The 19064-nt window shown below is 39.6% G+C and overlaps 1 protein-coding gene across 3 annotated transcripts in view; it reads right to left on the minus strand.

Moving 5' to 3' along the window:
- Positions 1-249: 249 nt before the first annotated feature.
- Positions 250-19064, minus strand: part of LOC104321829 (very long chain fatty acid elongase 7) — a 33356-nt gene continuing 14541 nt past the window's right edge. For all 3 annotated transcript variants that reach the window (XM_069775647.1, XM_069775648.1, XM_069775649.1), the window contains exons 2-8: positions 17622-17715; positions 10654-10844; positions 8167-8247; positions 7698-7754; positions 5807-5912; positions 2291-2427; positions 250-987 (exon numbers count right to left, since the gene is read on the minus strand). In XM_069775647.1, the coding sequence (XP_069631748.1) occupies positions 784-987; positions 2291-2427; positions 5807-5912; positions 7698-7754; positions 8167-8247; positions 10654-10844; positions 17622-17685 (840 nt within the window). In that variant the 5' untranslated portion in view covers positions 17686-17715 and the 3' untranslated portion in view covers positions 250-783. The remainder of the gene's footprint in view (positions 988-2290; positions 2428-5806; positions 5913-7697; positions 7755-8166; positions 8248-10653; positions 10845-17621; positions 17716-19064) is intronic.

Here is a 19064-nt window from a genome sequence, read left to right on the forward strand (position 1 = left end):
CATATACTTTGGTGAACAAATCAGTAGGATTTTTCAATCATTACACTACAAGACAGTTTGGATAATCCTCAAATTAGTAGGTTTTCAACATTTAGGATAATGTTCAAGTGAGTAGAAGTTTCCTACATAAAATTAATTAAGTTATCTTAGTAAAAGATGGCATATCCAAAAAAATCTATGATCTTCAAATTAAATGCTATACTTTGACACATTAACATACATTCCTTTCTTTAAAGTAATATAGTTTGTAAACACATATAACAATGTTTATGTATTAACTATATTAATAATAAGCTTTAGATTCTATAAACAGTATTTATTGAAGATTTGTTCTTTTAATAAAATGCAGCTGACAGTCTCAAGAACTTATAACATTTAAGATGAAGTAATTTTTTTTCCTCAGTATTCAAAGTGCTCAGTACTTGTCATACACATTTTAATTTTCCCAATGAGTATCTTTATTTTCATGCATCTTCTAGATAGAGATCATCTATCCATTCATTTCTTATAGGATAGACATGAACAAGTTGTTGAAAAAACCCCCACTTTGATTTAAAAAAAAAAAAAAAAAAAAGAGAGAGAGAGATCCACACTGCTTCCCCCCACCTCCCAAATTCTGAATCCTAAATAACTTATGGTAAAGATACAAATTCTGTTTTGGAAGAAAACATACAAAACATACAAAATATACAGAGTGTAGTACATGCACCTAAATATCTTGATTGTCAAGTAGTGCAAGTTTCCACTTTGACATACACACTTTTTTATAGACAAGAGTTTGTTTCACTGATCTTTGCTAATCCCATTTCTTGCCATCTTTGGTAGTCGTTGTCCCTTTGTGTAAGCATGGTACCAGAAGTGGAGAAACAAGACTAAAAACATAGAGCCATATAGCCAAATAATAAACATGAAAATTGGATACTGGTATGGACAATCATCCATGATGTAGATTTGTCCTATATGTCCTGTAATCATAATAAACTGGACCTAGAGGAAAAAGATGTAGAAAAGAAATACTTTTTAAATAAATGACAAACTTACTACAGAAGTTTAAAAAGATTCAGCATAGCTTGCATACAGAAAAACAGAAAGTTGGGGGCGGGGGCTTTTTAAAACTATAGAGATGTACCTTTAAAGCCCCTCTCCCAAAATGTTACTTCACTGAAAAACATTTTCACAGAGTAAAGAAAGAGAAGTCCTGGGACAAACTGAATCACAAGCAGCATTGAGAAACCCATACTAGGAGAAAAGAAAAGGAGTCTGCACTGGCCAGTTCAGAGAAGAAAGAAGGAAGCAGACATGTGTTTGACCAGTGACAAATGGGAGACTTCTTTAGAAAAATTAGCCAGAAAAACAAAAAGACAACCATTATAGGACTGGTGAACATGAAGTCCCACCCACCCCACCCCCGCACACTAGCATGTGACACAAGGGTCCACAAGGTCCCAAAAAACAATTTCATGGAGGATTTAAAAGAAAAAAAAAAAGTCCACATGAACTCCAAGTTAATAATCCACAGGTAGTGCCACCAAGACAAAAAGACTTTAAATAAGTTATAAATATTCAAGCTAAATCATTCAGAGTTACACATGGTTACACGAACTATTCTAGTAACACCAGACCTGGTGCAAGCAGTTACATCCACAGCTGCTTCTCCCTGCTCCTTTCCCTCCTCCATCAGCATCCTTGCTCAGGCCAAACTAATTGTTTAGCCAGAAGCTGAATTTTGAAAATTCAGCTATTAAAAAAGCCAGGCATGAAGAAAGCACCCAGAGCAGTAACCATTTGAAAGCGATCTAATGCTGATAAAACATGTAATGTAATTATTGCAAGAGTCCTTTTTAATGCTCTGAATTAAGGAGAGGTAAATTCTCTAAACACAATTTCTATGAAAGAATGGACATGAAATTCTTAATAAATACTTCTTTTTCCCTTTGCTTATTGCTATTTACATGGTATTCTATACATTAATTAATTATGTTTTCTTGGTGTAAATTTATAGTCTAATCATTTTTATACAGGAAACGAGTTTTGTAAATATATTTATCAAGTACTGCATAACTGAAAAGCTCATGTGTCTAAATCTGTGATTATAGTGAACACTAAAGTCAGCAGATTTAAGTAAATTACTGAATGGAGCTCACAACTTTTGTTTTACTCAATTAAAACTTGTACCAACTGTAAGCTACATACATGAACATAACTAAAAGTACAAATGTATTGCATTAAGTCTGCGTTAGCCTTAATCAGCTTTCTGAGAGGTGTTCAAGTCAAACAGAAAATTACTCACAAGTTGTATAGTTGTCATGTATTTTTTCCACCACAAATATTTATGATAGGCTGGTCCCAAAGAACAGATTCCATAATAAGTGTACATGACAACATGGACAATACAGTTCAGCAAAGCATGAAACGTTCCTAAACCACCTGTAGAAAAACAAAATATGGTAGTATTGCATCAAGTATTTAAAAAGCCACCTCAGGTCCTAGTAGTTTGGTTTGACTTGGAGGGAAAAAACCCAGACCACAAAACCTACAGACTTTAAGTATTTAACCTGAATTGGGTTGACACCAATTCTGAGGTATCTCATCAGTTTCCTTTCTCAGAAAAGGCTTATCTAAGCATTTCCAAACAAGCAATGAAACCTAGCTGATCTAATTACCTGTAAAAGGTTTTAGTGGATTTTTTTTAAAAATTATTAAAACACATACATGAAGGAGGTGCAGAAAATTTAGTGGAAACAGCATTCCTCCTGTTTTACACCTCTTTTCTAGACATCATGATGAACTGTGCAAAGCTCTGGAGGATAAGTAATAATTCTCTCCCCAACAGAGATTTCCAGGGAAAGAATCACAGTTTCAGACAGTAAGTTTTCAGAATCATGACATAAGTGAGCGTCTCACAAATCCACAGTCCATCTCAAAAGCATATGTACAGTGAAAAGGAAATTTAAGGCCAAGTAATCCCCCACTTTGGGGCAAACTCATGACTGAAACTGGTAAGATACGAACATTTCACAAAGCAAGTAAGGAAATATTTCCTTTTCCATTGGATCAACCGTGGAGTTAGATGATCCTGCTCAAAGTAATTTAATTTTAATTATCACAAGAAATTATAGGTATTTGATGATCCAAGTAGCAGCATACGGCACAGTATTTTTAAGAGAAATATGAACATGAAAATATTGAGCATCAGGAAGAAAACAAAATGTCACAAAAAGTAGACACTTAGTGAGAATGCTTTTGTATCCAAAAGCCAATTTTCCATTAAGAATCATTCAAGTTAAAAATAAAACTTAATTTTGTGATTTTAGTAGCTCACACTAGTCTTCCAGCTTGATAGATCATAACTCCTCCAGCTGTGATTGCAAACTTTCAAAGAAACTTAGCTATTTGTATTTTTTAAAATAATTCAAGTGTTCTTACAGTTCAAACATACTTTTTTTTTTTGGCTTGCACAGTGAACATTCAAAAGAAAAAATAAATAGTTAAAGCGGGGGGGGGGGGGAACAACCTAAGCAACAGTATAAAAATATGCTCCAAAAAGCAACACCATACACAAGCACCATCTTACAATTCCCTGTTTACATCAGATCAGAGAAAAAAAAATCAGCATCTCTTTTCACAAATGTGTTGTTTTTTAAAAACAGGTTGAAAACGTGATCAATGCCACTATTTAGAAGGAAGGATAAACAGTGATGAAACTGAATACAAGATAATCAGCAGGACTGAAATTTTTTGAAAAAAAAAATTAAGTTATCAAACAGATCAATATTTAGAAAGATTAGTATAAAGATAAGCAACAGAGTTGCAGGAATAAACACAGCTCTTCATGAGTATGAGGGGACTATTACGAGCAGAGGACAAAGCAGATCTTGCACACTTTGCTGAAAGTATTTGTCAAATTATCACATTGGAAATTTGAATCCAATGCACAATCTGAAGCCTGTATCTGGTATACTAATCCAATGTCCAGATAAAAGGCAGAAAGTTAATCACCTATAAATGGAAAGTTTTCAAGGTTGAAGAGAAGGGACTGTTAGCTGCTGGGATTCTTTGCAAATCTATAAACATACTGAACTGTATGCTGAGAAACTATTCACAATTTCATCATTAACTTAAAATACCAGTTACTCAGCAATATTTGAGAAAGACATGATCAAGACACCAGCTTCCTAATAACAGAAACTCAACAAATATAGCAGAAGTATATCCCTTTTATACACTAGGAAAATCTGCACACAAAACATGTTCAAAAGACCCCATCTACAAATCTTCTGGACTACTTTCAGGGCTTATTTTTGTATTCATATGTCCTGGTTTCAGCTGGGATGTAGTTAACTGTCTTCCTAGTAGCTGGTACAGTGCTATGTTTTGAGTTCAGTATGTGAAGAATGTTGATAACACTGATGTTTTCAGTTGTTGCTCAGTAGTGTTTAGACTACAGTCAAGGATTTTTCAGCTTCTCATGCCCAGCCAGGGCACCTGACCCAAACTGGCCAACAGTGTATTCCATACCATGTGACGTCCCATCTAGTTTAGGAACTGGGAAGTGGGGGGGCAGGGATTCGCCGCTCGGGGACTGGCTGGGTGTCGGTCGGCGGGTGGTGAGCAATTGCCCTGCGCATCATTTGTACATTTCAATCCTTTTATTACTACTGTTGTCATTTTATTAGTGTTATCATTATCATTATTAGTCTCTTCTTTTCTGTTCTATTAAATCGTTCTTATCTCAACCCAGGAGTTTTACTTCTTTTCCTGATTTTCTCCCCCATCCCACTGGATGGGGGGGAGTGAGTGAGCGGCTGCGTGGTGCTTAGTTGCTGGCTGGGGTTAAACCACGACATCATAAAACAGGCACTAACAGATCTGATTTAATAGGCAATAGGTCTTTTCATCAATTTGTCACTGATTTTCTGGAAGAAAAAAAAAAGAGGACACGAGTGAAAGAACATGTACACCCCCCCCCCCCCCCTTTCTTGGTAGAAACTCCTTAAAAAAAACCCTACACCCTCCTAGAGATGTACTACTAAATGACTGTGCATTTCTCCACTCCATGCTTACCAGGCTATTCTTATGGCAAGCTATATTTATTAGTGTTGCACACTAATACTATAGCATAGAAAGATGCATGCATAGACACACAGAGCAGGAAAGGAGAAAGTGAAGGTAAGCTAGAAGTGGACAAAGACTTTCAATTCATTACAATTCAAATAAGTTTCTGTAATAAATAAGGTCCAGAAAATATCTCTGCAGTTTTGAAAAAGCCAAAGTATTAGATGTAAATAAGCCCCAAATATGCTATCAAAGGCCAGTAAAAATAATGGCAACAAAGCCTGAATAATTTCTTAAACAGGCAAAACAAAGGATGGTAAGAACAATGAGAACACAGTCCTCCCTTCCAATTCTTACGTTTCAGGGGGACAAATGCCTTTGAAGTAGTTTCAACAGAGTATCTGCCTCATATTTCTCCCCTAGTACTTCTGATTTTACAGTCATATTATCTCTTTTTCACGTAATAATGCTCTTTTCTTACATACACTTCTCTTCTCTGCACCTTCTTCCCCTTACAAGAAACCAACATTGCACAAAATGCTGTCAAATAGGAAAAATTAGTACTCCCCACCCACTTAAATAATTGTTATGTATGGTGATCTCAGATGTTCCATGAAATACTGCAGACATCTAAATTTAAGAACACTGATGTTCGCAAGATTTTTAATTCTGTTCTTTAAATATTTATTGTCTAGCATAGTTAACTTTTACTACCAGCAGATATGTACAACTTAAACTGTCTCTCCACTACCTGCAGCAAATTTGACTCCAAACCACCAGGTCCATGGCATGATGGAATGATGAAAGACATGCAGGAATGTAACTTGGTTGTTTTTCTTACGCAGCACAAAAAATATCTGAAACAGATTTTTAATGAACAGAATGTTACAGGAGAGAATCAAGCCCAACATACAGAAAACTGTATGCATCAGTGCTGGTTGCTCACTACTATACATTTAGAAATTCTTCACAGTTGCAGTCTTGGGAGAAGAAGGGAAACTGAGGCTCTGGATATGCAGACTAGTTTTCAAAAAATATTAAACCAGTATGTAAAATCCACCTGTGGAGTCTCAAAGCCAGGGCAAGCTTTGAAAGCAAGCATCCAAGGTTGAGCCATCACCTATGCATGCAACAGACAGCATAAGATGAACTTGCTTGGATCGAGAAGTATCTAGAAGCATCAGATTTTAAGTCCCCTGAACTACTAAGGCAAAGCCATTTGAGAAAATTAACTGAAGGGCTAGCAACAGATACAGACAGGAGAAAAGAGTAAGTTAGAGAAATAGCACTATTATGAACACTGACTTAGCTACCCTTGGAAAAAGGCAAAATTGGACAGAATAAATGTAGTAGGTATTCTTAATGGATATCAACAGGCCACATTTTAAAGGACGGACATTGAGGGAAGTGTTAAAGGAAGACAGAGCAAGAAAACTGTGTAAGAAGTCAGGTCATGCGAAAGGTAGTATCAGATGGCAAGGAAAGGAACACAGAAGAAAGAAGTCTGGTGTGCCAGGAAAAACATTTGGAAATGGCTGACTGTTAAATACAGTTAAGAAATTACTTTTGCAATAAAACCAAAAAGCTTCTGAGAAACAGGTACCTAATTGGATGGATTAAAAAAAAAAAATTAAAAAAAACCAAAACAAACAAACACAAAAACCAAAAACCTCAAACAAACCAAACCAACTGATTTTTTCAGGCACAGGACTAATTAAAAAGCAGCAATCTAACCAGTGGGTAGTAGAGGTAAATAGAGGACTAAACTGATCAGGCTTTTCCAGTTTTATTTTTCCTGGTCCTTCCATTACCATTCCATTTGGCCCAGTCAGTAAAATCTTCCAGTGTCGAATCAGGAGTATTTGCAGATGAAAGTTAGATGGCTAACTTTGCTTGCAGGGTGTAGAACATCCTAACTGCTCATGAGTCAGCTCCTGAATCACCACTGTTGTACCCCACACACAATAAGGCAAACGAAATCACAGCTTTCCAACACTCAGAAGCTGGTTTGAGAATAGCTAAACCAACCATACTCAGTGTCAGTCTAGGGAAAAGGGGAAGGCAGATGCCTGCTGGTGGTAAGCGAGGTCTGCATTCTGCTTTAATGCATTGCTGCTCAGACTTTCTTTGAAACAGCTTAGAGTGCCGGCCTGATATCAAACACATATATATAGTCATGACCACCAAGGCATACACAGGAATTTAGAGCAAGTAAGTAGGGCAATTTATGCTGTATTCAGAGCTGCTGATGGAAATATTCCAAATATGGAAGATAAAATCTGAAGATGACATGGAAAAAAAATTCAACATGATCAACACCATTTTATCTGCAATGTTGAGACAAGCATTGCCATAGCACAACAGGTTAGTACATCGTTAAACAGACAAGTTATCAGGGCTTCCTAAATTTTTAAAGGTGTGTTCTCTCATTAACATTTTTCCTGATAATCAATAAATGACAGAGTAATGGGACAATAAGATGAGAAGAGATAATAAGGATAAACACCTTGATGGTATTCCAATAATTGAAGGCTGGAGGGCTAAATACAGAGCAATTTATGCCCTCAGCCCCCAACAGCACTGGTTCTTCTACCGTGAAAAGGAAATATCACTACTTCTTTTATTAGGCTACAAATACTTACAGTGTCTAATAATTCAATGAACTTGGAAAAGTAGTAAAGCCAACAAGTTCGTACCATCTGCAAGAGTAAAAACCAGAAACTGTCAAGTCATAATAGTCATAAATAAAACTAAACAGCTGCAGGAAAAATAAGTAACTATATAAAAGGAAAATATTGGGATGAGTAAGTGGTGTCACAAGGTTGACATAAATATTTAAATGTATAGTTTGGTTGGTTTTTCTTTAAAAACACAAAACATTCTTTAATCCTGAAGGAATGTTAAAACCAAGATGAACAAGCCAACAAATACATTGCCTCTTTCTTTTTCCCAATCAACCCCTCCAGTTAACTCACATGCTCTACATTATGCAAGAGGGTATTTTCATTTACTGTATTCTACTCTACAGGAGTGCATTTGGTTGTTCAAAAAGCATTTCCAAAAATAAAATCAGTGTAGCATAACAATTTGGCCTTGCATTTGGCAACTTACTCTTAGAGCTGTAGGTGACCTTGAGTAGTCAACAATATCGCACCGGAATGAGTACCCTGTGGCCCAACCCGACATAAGAAACTAGAGCAAAGAAAAGGGAAAGGGCAAAGATTTATTTCATGTCTTTTGAAAAAAAATCATTAATTTCAGATTACTTTCAGAATCACTAAGCATGAAGGGAAAACAGTATTGAAAACTTGTTGAACCAGCAACCTTGTCAGTCATCTACCTCCGTGTGGGCTAGCGACCATAAAATCCTTTGCTGTTGCAGATTAATGAATTTCTAATTCCAGGACCACACCTATGGACAAGAACTTTCTTCCTACACCCATTATCTCAGCATTAGTAACCGAAGAGGAAAAACAGCTGCATCTCAAAAACAATGTTAGAAAAGCAACTTATTGTGTAAATCAGACTACAAAAACAAATCAACCATTTTGAAATTTTTTGAAAATTGCTATCACAGCTGAATATCTTAATACTGAAAAGAAACCAGAACAACATCTTAATACTGAAAGAAAACCGGCACTACAGAAAAATATGGCTTAATATCATTAAAGACAAGGAACAAATCAATATGCACTATATTTTTAGTATCATAGTTTCTAAAATTTTGCTTAGTTGAACTGCATGATTCAATTAGTCTTTCACTGATATCAGGGATGAGATTCTAGGGTTTTATAATCAAGAGCACACGTACAGGACCAAAGGACTATATGTAACAAGTATCATTTAATCTTTTCTCTTGGAATATATTAGAACTCGGACAAGAGCAACATTGTTAATATTACACTTGGCTCATTTACCAGCCAACCTCTAGAACTACTGTATCTTACATGTGTTTAAAGAGTACTTCTCATCAATTCATCATCATCATCCACTCATGCATGATAAGAGGTTCAGCTCTCTTAACAGATGGAGGGTTTTAGTCTGTGACCACAATAGATGTTTAACTTCCTAAAACAATCAGTTGCTTAAATGAAACAAGATTTGAAACACCATCAAGACAGCACAACACTAAAGCACCCACAAAATGGCTTAGATCCAGAGGGAAAGAATCAGCTTTTTGCTGAGAGCCAGACAATAGCAGAGATTCAATCTGTTAAGCTCTATCTATGCATTCTTTCATGAAATTGTAAAATAGAAGTCTTGATAGCAGATTAATTGAATACTGTGTTAGTGTCAGACACTAAAAGAAGTTTAATTTTTTTTAGTTTCTGAGGGTTATAACCAAAACAAAATTTATCACCAAATTACATGAGGAAGTTTGGTGATTTTTCAAAACAAAGGCTAAATAGCAAACGTATGCATCTTGACCACCACTTATAGCTTTCCACACAACAGTCATGACACGAAGTAGCTGCTGCTGCACTGCCTTTAGAGTGCTGTTAAAAGAAATGTCAAGCAGTTCACTGTAACTCATGATGAAATTTATGCAAATTGAGGTAACAGAAAGGTATCCTGACAAATTGGCAGGATAATCTGACAACTTTTCATTACCAATTTGCCAAACCTGAAATAGCCACATAGCCAGATTTAACACAAAGAGGGTCAGTACTACTAGCATAGTGATGCTTCACCAAGCAAATGTATAAGGCTATCATTCACATAATACTACTGTTAAATAGCTACACTTTAAAAAAAACCAAACCAAAACAAAACAAAAACCAAACAATAAACCCAAACACAAAACATCACCACCACCAAAAACCCCCAAAACAACAGATATTAGCTATCTTAAGGTTTAAGGTTCTAAATTAAAGCTTCTACATAGTCTATACCATTCATGGTTAAGGATTTTTAGGTCATTCAACCCATAACTCTATACAACTCATCAGGCTTTCCAGTCTTAAAGTCTAACATTTGCTTGAGCTATGAACTACAGCAAAATCTCAACATTCCTTTTGAGAGAAAGAGCATTTACTATTGGGGGAGGAAGAGAAAAATCAATGCTAAAGATCTTCATGGTTTGTTTTTTCAGGGATTTTTGTTGGATTTTTTTTTGTTGTTGTTGTTTTGTTGGGTTTTTGGTTTAGGTTTGTGTTTTGGTTTTTTTTTTAAGGATGAAGATCCCCAAATTGGACATAGCAAACGTACTCTATATACAGTGTTTGAAACATCAGTATTAAGTATCGTGTAGTAGGACAGAAATAATTACAACAAAGAAAAACATGTAGTCTACTTAACCTGCTACAACCCAGGGAAATTATATAAGTTATGAGGATTTTTAATTTTTTAAATTATATGTATGGCACATAAAATATTTTACAACCTTTCTTTCTAGGTATGACATTCCCTTTTTTTCCAAGTATCAGCTCAATTAGTTTAGCATACAACTTGGAGGAATATAATTACAACAATCAGAATAATAGGTTTTTTTGAGAATTGCAGAGTGGGAATTACATTAATAAATTTATTAAAAGTTGGTATGAAAATAGTTAGAGACATGAAATATATAAATATGTTACAAATAAAAGTAGAACTTACTTCATAAGTCATATATAAAGAGAGGGTTACCACACTAAAATTATAAAGCACCATTATCTGCCTGAGTTCAAAAGGTTTTTTATTTTCCATGAGTTTGGGTCCTAAGGAAGTAACAAAATAAATGTAGGTTCCAATGATAATGGTTGTTGGAAAAGGTGAAGACATGAGTGGCCAGCCTTCCAGTCTTGGATCTAGAGGAGGGGAGAGAGGAGAAAAAAAAAAAAAAAAAAATCAGATCTTTCCAATACTTACTAAATCCCCAAACAGCTACAGAAAGATACTTAATTCTTAACGGTTTAGGTTCTTCTGTTACTGATCAAGTTTCAGAGTCCATTCACCTCAAATCCGTACCAACTAGATAACAAGATTTAGCACCTGTAGGATTCTACGCTTCTTTCTGCATCAATTCTTCACACATAATGAAGAGGAGACACAGAATCATGAGCGACCCAATTTTCAGTCTAGAGCTCTCCCTCATGAAAAGTCTGCATTTTCACACATGAACATGGCTCACAGGGCAGCATAGGAAGGCAATGCGCAAGCAGATCACTGAGGCTGCATTTCCAAGTGAGGCTTCATTCTTCTGGAAAAGCATGAACAAGTTCAAGTCACAGACAGGGAGTAGCCCCACTTTTCAAGATCCTCAAGCTTTATAAGCAGTACGGTATTAGACATAGTAAGTATGGGGATTTTAAAGTTAGAAGACATTCTGTCCCATCAGTTGGCATTCATAGCTTGGTTTTTGAGGCTTGTGCCTATTCAGTCCAGACACGTCACCACTTTCACGGCACCGTAAAACACACACTTTCATATTACAAACCTCCAAATGGCAAAACTGTTGCAAGTTTCTCTCCAGTTATCCCAGACAGAACTCTTGCAGAGAGAGTCCTTCTCCTACACATGCCCTGCTCCCTCTCCCCACAGCTGAGGCTGACATGTTTCCTCTAAGCTTCACCATGATTCTGCTGCACCCTTCTGTGGTTCATCACCAAGTCCCAGCTTACCAAAGACTTCAACATTTCTCCATAAGCAGGAGAAATAAACTTAATATAATTTTAAAAAATTATTTATTTTTATAAACTGACTTTCAGAAGATTTGTTTCTGAATTACCCCAAATTTAACTATTGACTCAGTAAACTGCTGCTTTCATGGTTTGCTGCTGTATTTTGTGGGTGAAATTATACCACTGGAATTTTTGTTAAATGTTTAATTCATGGCCAGTTGTCTTAAGTCAGTGATCTTCAACCTATGGCATTCAAGTAACACATTGCCCATGAGACCCCTCTGATGTTTACAGCCACTGGAAGTTTTAAAACAGATTGAGGAGGAAAGCACATTATAGTACTGCACACAGCTTGTAACGTACCCAGTGCTGCTGCCCACAGACCAACAAGGACTGTGTACCACAACACTAGACGTTAGCTAAAAAAAGAAATCTCTACGTGTTGCATTGTAAGAGAATCACCAGCTCTTCACAACTGACTGCTTTTTCTGCATTCACTCCTTGCACTGACACTACCAAAACTTTCCCCCATTGGTCCTCCCAGCTTGGTCCTGAGGAAACCACGTCCAGCCACTAACAGTATGCTACAAGATGCCAAATACAAGCACTGGTAAGCAGAGATACAAGGGATTCAAATTCTGAAGTCATGGACACCGCAGAGGAAATGCTCCATCACCCAGCTCCATCCAGTCGTGGTTTAACCCCAGCCAGCAACTAAGCAACAAGCAGCTGCTCTATCACTCCCCCTCCTCAACTGGACAATGGAGAAAAAATATAACAAAAGGCTCATGAGTTGAGATAAGGACAGGGAGAGATCACTCACCAATTACCATCACGGGCAAAACAGACTCAACATGGGGAAAATTAACTTAATTTATTGCCAATCAAACCAGAGTAGGGTAATGACAAATAAAACCAAATCTTAAAACACCTTCCCCCCACCCCTCCCTTCTTCCCAGGCACAGCTTCACTCCTGAATTGTCTACCTACCCACTGCAGCGGCGCAGGGGTACGGGGAATGGGGGTGTCGTGGTTTAACCCCAGCCAGCAACTAAGCACCATGCAGCCGCTCACTCACTCCCCTCCCACCCAGTGGGATGGGGGAGAAAATCGGGAAAAGAAGTAAAACTCATGGGTTGAGATAAGAATGGTTTAATAGAACAGAAAGGAAGAAACTAATAATGATAACACTAATAAAATGACAACAGTAATAATAAAAGGATTGGAATGTACAAGTGATGTGCAGTGCAATTGCTCAGCACCTACTGATCGATGCCCAGTTAGTCCCCGAGCGGCGATCCCCCCGCCTCCACTCCCCCCAGTTTCTGTACTAGATGGGACGTCACATGGTATGGAATACCCCGCTGGCCACTTTGGGTCAGGTGCCCTGGCTGTGTCCTGTGCTAACTTCTTGTGCCCCTCCAGCTTTCTCACTGGCTGGGCATGAGAAGCTGAAAAATCCTTGACTTGAGACTAAACATTACTTAGCAACAACTGAAAACATCAGTGTTATCAACATTCTTTGCATACTGAACTCAAAACATAGCACTGTACCAGCTACTAGGAAGACAGTTAACTCTATCCCAGCTGAAACCAGGACAGGGGGTTATGGTCAGTTCATCACACATTGTCTCTGCAGCTCCTTCTTCCGCAGGGGGAGGACTCCTTACACTCTTCCCCTGCTCCAGTGTGGGGTCTCTCCCACGGGAGACAGTTCTTCACGAACTTCTCCAATGTGGGTCCTTCCCACAGGCTGCAGTTCTTTACAAGCTGCTCCAGCATGGGTCCCCTCCATGGCATGCAGTCCTTCAGGAGCACACTGCTCCAGTGTGGGTCCCCCACGGGGTCACAAGTCCTGCCAGAAAACCTGCTCCAGCACGGGCTCCTCTCTCCACAGATCTGCAGGTCCTGCCAGGAATCTGCTCCAGCGCGGGGTTCCCACGGGGTCACAGCCTCCTTCGGGCACTCACCTGCTCCAGCGTGGGGTCCTCCATGGGCTTCAGGTGGATATCTGCTCCACCATGGACCTCCATGGGCTGCAGGGGGACAGCCTGCCTCACCAGGGTCTTCCCTACGGGCTGCAGGGGAATCTCTGCTCCGGCGCCTGGAGCACCTCCTCCCCCTTCTTCTTCACTGACCTCAGTGGCTGCAGGATTGTTCGTCTTGCATGTTCTCACTCCTCTCTCCAGCTGCCATTTCTGTGCCCCAGCAACTTTTTTTTTCCCTTCTTAAATATGTTATCACAGAGGCGTTACCACTGTCACTGACTGGCTCAGACTTGACCAGCAGCGGGTCTGTCTTGGAGCTGGCTGGCATTGGCTCTGTTGGACATGGGGGAAGCTTGTAGCAGCTTCTCACAGAAGCCACCCCTGTAACTCCCCCACTACCAAAACCTTGCCACACAAACCCAATAAATATCCCAATCCACTTCACCCACTGTGGAATGATTGCTGGAGGTGACTTATCGATATGACACCCCCCACCTCGAAGGGAAGGTGACCCTCCAGGGTGGAATGCAGTGGATATGCAAGAAATGTCCTCCATAATAATTCCCTAAGCAATATAACCTGCAACCTTTATATGTTAGCAACACCAGGGGAGCTTGGTATGCTGACTCTGAAAAGTAACACGGAGGGTGGAGTGGAGTGGAGACACCGTGGCCAGGCTCTGTGATCACAGGGATAGGGAACTGGAATGATAGGAACGAGAACAGTTGGTCCCTGCATTGAATCCACTGAAGCAAGGAGATGAATGGGGTTCTGTCAACGCTATTGTCTTACTTCTGATTTATATCATAAGTGCTCAGTTCTGGAGTAGTGACACGCTAAATCATGTCCTCTGGGTGAACTTTGCTCATTATAATATCATTATAATACCAAAACACACCTCCATCCCAAAAGCTACCCGCCTCCAAGGTGCAACCACCCCTCACTGAGCATGCGTTCTGAATTTTCTCTAGCATATACCTTTAAAGGTAAAGCAAGGAGATTTTACACCAATCATAATAAAGGTATGTATGACTAGAGTCACTCAAGCTCCACCTAAAAATAAGAAAATAGTATAAAAGGGCTTAAGAGAGGAGGAATGTCAGGGAAGATACAATCATAGACAAGTTGGGAGGACATCACTGACTTCTGGGATCAGTCGACAGGCTGAACCTCTCTTCCCCCGCATAGGGATGCCTATTGGGTAAGATTCGAACCCTCGGTCATACTGAGTGCTTCCCCAGGAAACTTAGAAATCTCTATAGAGTTTTTCCATAATTTAGTGTGCTTGTAGTCAACTGTATTATCATTTGCACATGCTTTGCAGACAGTGTATTTATCACCAGCAATCCAAAAGAGCCTGTACTGTTGCTTTAATAAGCTGCACTGCTCATTAATCTAGTCACGATATTTCGTTAACGCAACCAAACTCCCTAAGTCTGGTAATTCTCGTGCGTTGAACGTGGCTAAGCCGAGAGTGCAGTACCCTATCAAGTGCGTCTGTCATTGTGATAGTTCAGCATATTGAATGCGACTGGACTTATAGCGTTGCATTGAACATCACTCAGAAATTAAACCTAGCCGCCCCCAGCCCCTCTGACATCTGAGGATAAGCTGGAATGCAAGGGGGTTTATTTTCTGCCAAATTCCTGTACCCTTTAACGCAATAACCCACACAAGTCATACTGATTAAACTCCCTTCTCGCTTGCATGCTGTGGTACTACAGAACAAGAGAAATTGTATTCAGCCATACTGGAAAAGATAAATTAGTAATTTTATTGATCAAACCTTAACTGCTTCTCAAGTTTTCCCCAGGAATCAGCTAATCCCTGTCACTATGTGCCTACCATAGTGAGGAACACTCAGGGATGCCACTGAGACAGATGGGTTTTAATGCCAAAATTGAGATCTTTGTCATTTTTTTAGTAAGCATGCCGAACTACAGAACAACAATGGTAAAAGAAAAAAAAGCATGTTTTATATCCTCATACCAGCTGCAACATGAGACTAACATTCCTTTTCAAAAGGACTGTGATAGAGTGAATTACTCTGAGGATTAATTTCAAGATACTATAACTCATCAGGGTTTTTATTTCTTTTACTTTGCAAAAGCAAAATACAGTAACACCATGCACCTAGCTCAATTAACTGATAAAATATTTGTTCAGTAATGAAAAAAAGTTAAAGCTTTACATTCAGTAGCACAGAAAAAACGTAATCTATATATTCCAAGAGTACTGAGGGAACTGGCAGAGGTGCTTGCCAAGACACTCTCCATCATCTATCAGCGATCCTGGTCAACAGGGGAGGTCCCAGAGGACTGGAGGCTTGCCAATGTGATGCCCCTTTACAAGAAGGGTCAGAGGGAGGATCCGGGAAACTACAGGCCTGTCAGCCTGACCTCGGTACCAGGGAAGATTATGGAATGGTTTGTCTTGAGAGCACTCACATGGCAAGTCCAGGACAAGCAGGGGATCAGGCCCAGCCAGCATGGGTTCATGAAAGGCAGGTCCTGCTTGACCAACCTGATCTCCTTCTATGACCAGGTGACCCGCCTAGTGGATGAGGGAAAGGCTGTGGATGTTATCTTCCTTGACTTCAGCAAGGCCTTTGACACTGTCTCTCATGGCATACTCCCTGAGAAGTGTACTCTTCACTGGGTGAAAAACTGGCTGGATGGACGAGCCCAGAGGGTTGTGGTGAATGGGGTGAAATCCAGTTGGCGGCAGGTCACAAGTGGTGTTCCCCAGGGCTTGGTGTTGGGCCCCGTTCTGTTTAATATCTTTATCAATGATTTGGATGAGGGGATCGAGTGCACCCTCAGCAAGTTTGCAGATGACACCAAGTTGGGAAGCAGGGTCAATCTGCTTGAGGGTAGGAAGACTCTACAGAGGGATCTGGACAGGCTGGAGTGATGGGCTGAGGCCAATTGTATGAGGTTCAACAAGGCCAAGTGCTGGGTCCTGCACTTGGGTTACAGCAACCCCATGCAGCACTACAGGCTTGGGGAAGAGTGGCTGGAAAGCTGCCTGGCAGAGAAAGACCTGGGGGTGCTGGTTGACAGCCAGCTGAATATGAGCCAGCAGTGTGCCCAGGTGGCCAAGGCGGCCAACAGCATCCTGGCCTGCATCAGAAATAGTGTGGCCACCAGGTGCAGGGAGGTGATTGTCCCCCTGTACTCGGCACTGGTGAGGCTGCACCTTGAGTACTGTGTTCAGTTTTGGGCCCCTCACTACAGGAAAGACATCAAGGTGCTGGAGCATGTCCAGAGAAGGGCAACCAAGTTGGTGTGGGGCCTGGAGCACAAGTCTTATGAGGAGCGGCTGAGGGAACTGGGGTTGTTTAGTCTGGAGAAATGGAGGCTGAGGGGAGACCTTATCGCTCTCTACAGCTACCTGAAGGGGGGTTGTAGTGAGGTGGGCGCTGGTCTCTTCTGTCAGGTGGCTGATGATAGGACGAGATAAAATGGCCTCGAGTTGCATTAAGGGAGGTTTAGGTTGGATATTAGGAAGTTTCTTTACTGAGAGGGTTGTCAGACATTGGAATAGGCTGCCCAGGGAAGTGGTTGAGTCACCATCCCTGGAGGTATTCAAAAAGCATGTAGACAAGGCACTCCAGAACATGGTTTAGTGGGCATGGATGATGGTTGGACTCGATGATCTTGAAGGTGTTTTCCAACCTAAATGATTCTATGATTCAGGTAAACCAGAAACTCCTACAGAAGAATCACCATCTGCACTTTATTTAGTCTGGAGTTATACCCATAAATTAGCTGAGTTTTGTTTCTTCCTTTTTTTAAAATGCAGAAACTAGTCTGTTCTTGAAAGGTGAAAATGTCGATAAGTAATCTGACATGTCTTAGAAACATTTACAGGAAGACAAAGCTACTTTAAGTTGATAAACAGTACACCTAGAATAGGTACACATTGCTATTTAAAATTATTGAAAGTTAGTAAGTTTTAGACTTAAATGACTCACCAGCATCTTTAATCCATTCATCATAAAGTAGCACAGCCTTTGATGTCAGATTGTTAAAGGCCATTTTTACTTGATTAAGATTTTATGATGCTGCCTGCAGGAAAACAAAACAAAACAGAAATATGGATTTTTGTAATTATTAAACCAAAGGTCAATAAAGTGTTTTGGAAAAGACTTTCAGGAAACAAAATGGAAAAAAAACTATGGAGAGGGTTAACAGAGCACCACATGTAAAATACAGATCAGGGAGCATTAGCTGACCACATCGCACTATGCTTGATGCTAATTTATAGCACAGCAATATGATTTTGTAATTTTCTACATACTAAACCAAGGTGCTTCCATGCCATAAAGCATTATCTCAAGAAACCATGCTGTGGTTAACAGTTACAGTTAAGGGGAAAATATAAATAAAGAGCAGCTGCTTAAATTCATTTTTATTGTCATCTCCATTTAAAGTCCAACTCACCAATATGTGAAGAAGTTCGGCTTTGCAACATTTACTACTCAAAACTTTAATTTTCTAAATAAGAAGTATTTCTAAGGTAGGTGGGAGGGAAGAAAGGTGCCAATATGTCTGCATATTCCTTTTAAATACAATAATTAGCTATGTTATAATTAGTACGCAAATCACGCTCTGATGAATCAACTGTTTCCACATCAGGACCATGAAGTGTCATAGTACCACCAGTAATACCATTAACTCACAAAAATTATCCAGCATGTCCAGTTTGCATGCAGCACCACCCACATATGTAAAACAAAGAAGTACGCTTATATGAATACTGATTTTTGCTCCAAAATCAAGTACTCATCAGCCCTTCCCTTGCCTCATTTCCCCTAGAAAATACTTTTTAAAAATCCCAACACATTTGAATGGTGTCTCTCCTATTCCCACTCAGTATCTCACTTTGCCATACGATTTCTCTCCATACCCCTGTGCAATCTTTACACTGTATTCACCTTTGTTAGTCCAGGCTGCAGCACACCTTGATATCCAGCTCCTTTCCTCTAGCTGCCCTTCTCCACCTCTTCCAGGCTAAGCTAGCTGCAGCTTTGGAGAGCCAGTTCTGCCCTCCTGATGGTAATGCATCTCTCTGCTCACTCCTCAGATCTCTCCACTATCATCTTCTCATTTGTTCTCACCTTAAGGGTGAAATTATTTTGCAGGAGTGTTATCTCCACTTCTACAAGTACCTCCTGTTCATTGCCATTTCACAGTTTTTAGGCACCTCAAAGTACACTACACCCACCCTTTATCACAAGATGCAACACAGACAAGCCTGCCTTTGTTAGAGTTCATCTGATCTACCACTTCCAAATTCTCATTTTGCTCCACTTGTTTTTTTGCTTGCACTCCTGTCCCATGTGTCTGTACACCTGAAACCACCATTCCCTCTGCAAGTCTCTTTAAAGTTCACATCTTCCAGAAATACCATCCTC

Source organism: Haliaeetus albicilla, chromosome W (assembly GCF_947461875.1).
Source record: "Haliaeetus albicilla chromosome W, bHalAlb1.1, whole genome shotgun sequence".
Taxonomy (NCBI): Eukaryota; Metazoa; Chordata; class Aves; order Accipitriformes; family Accipitridae; genus Haliaeetus; species Haliaeetus albicilla.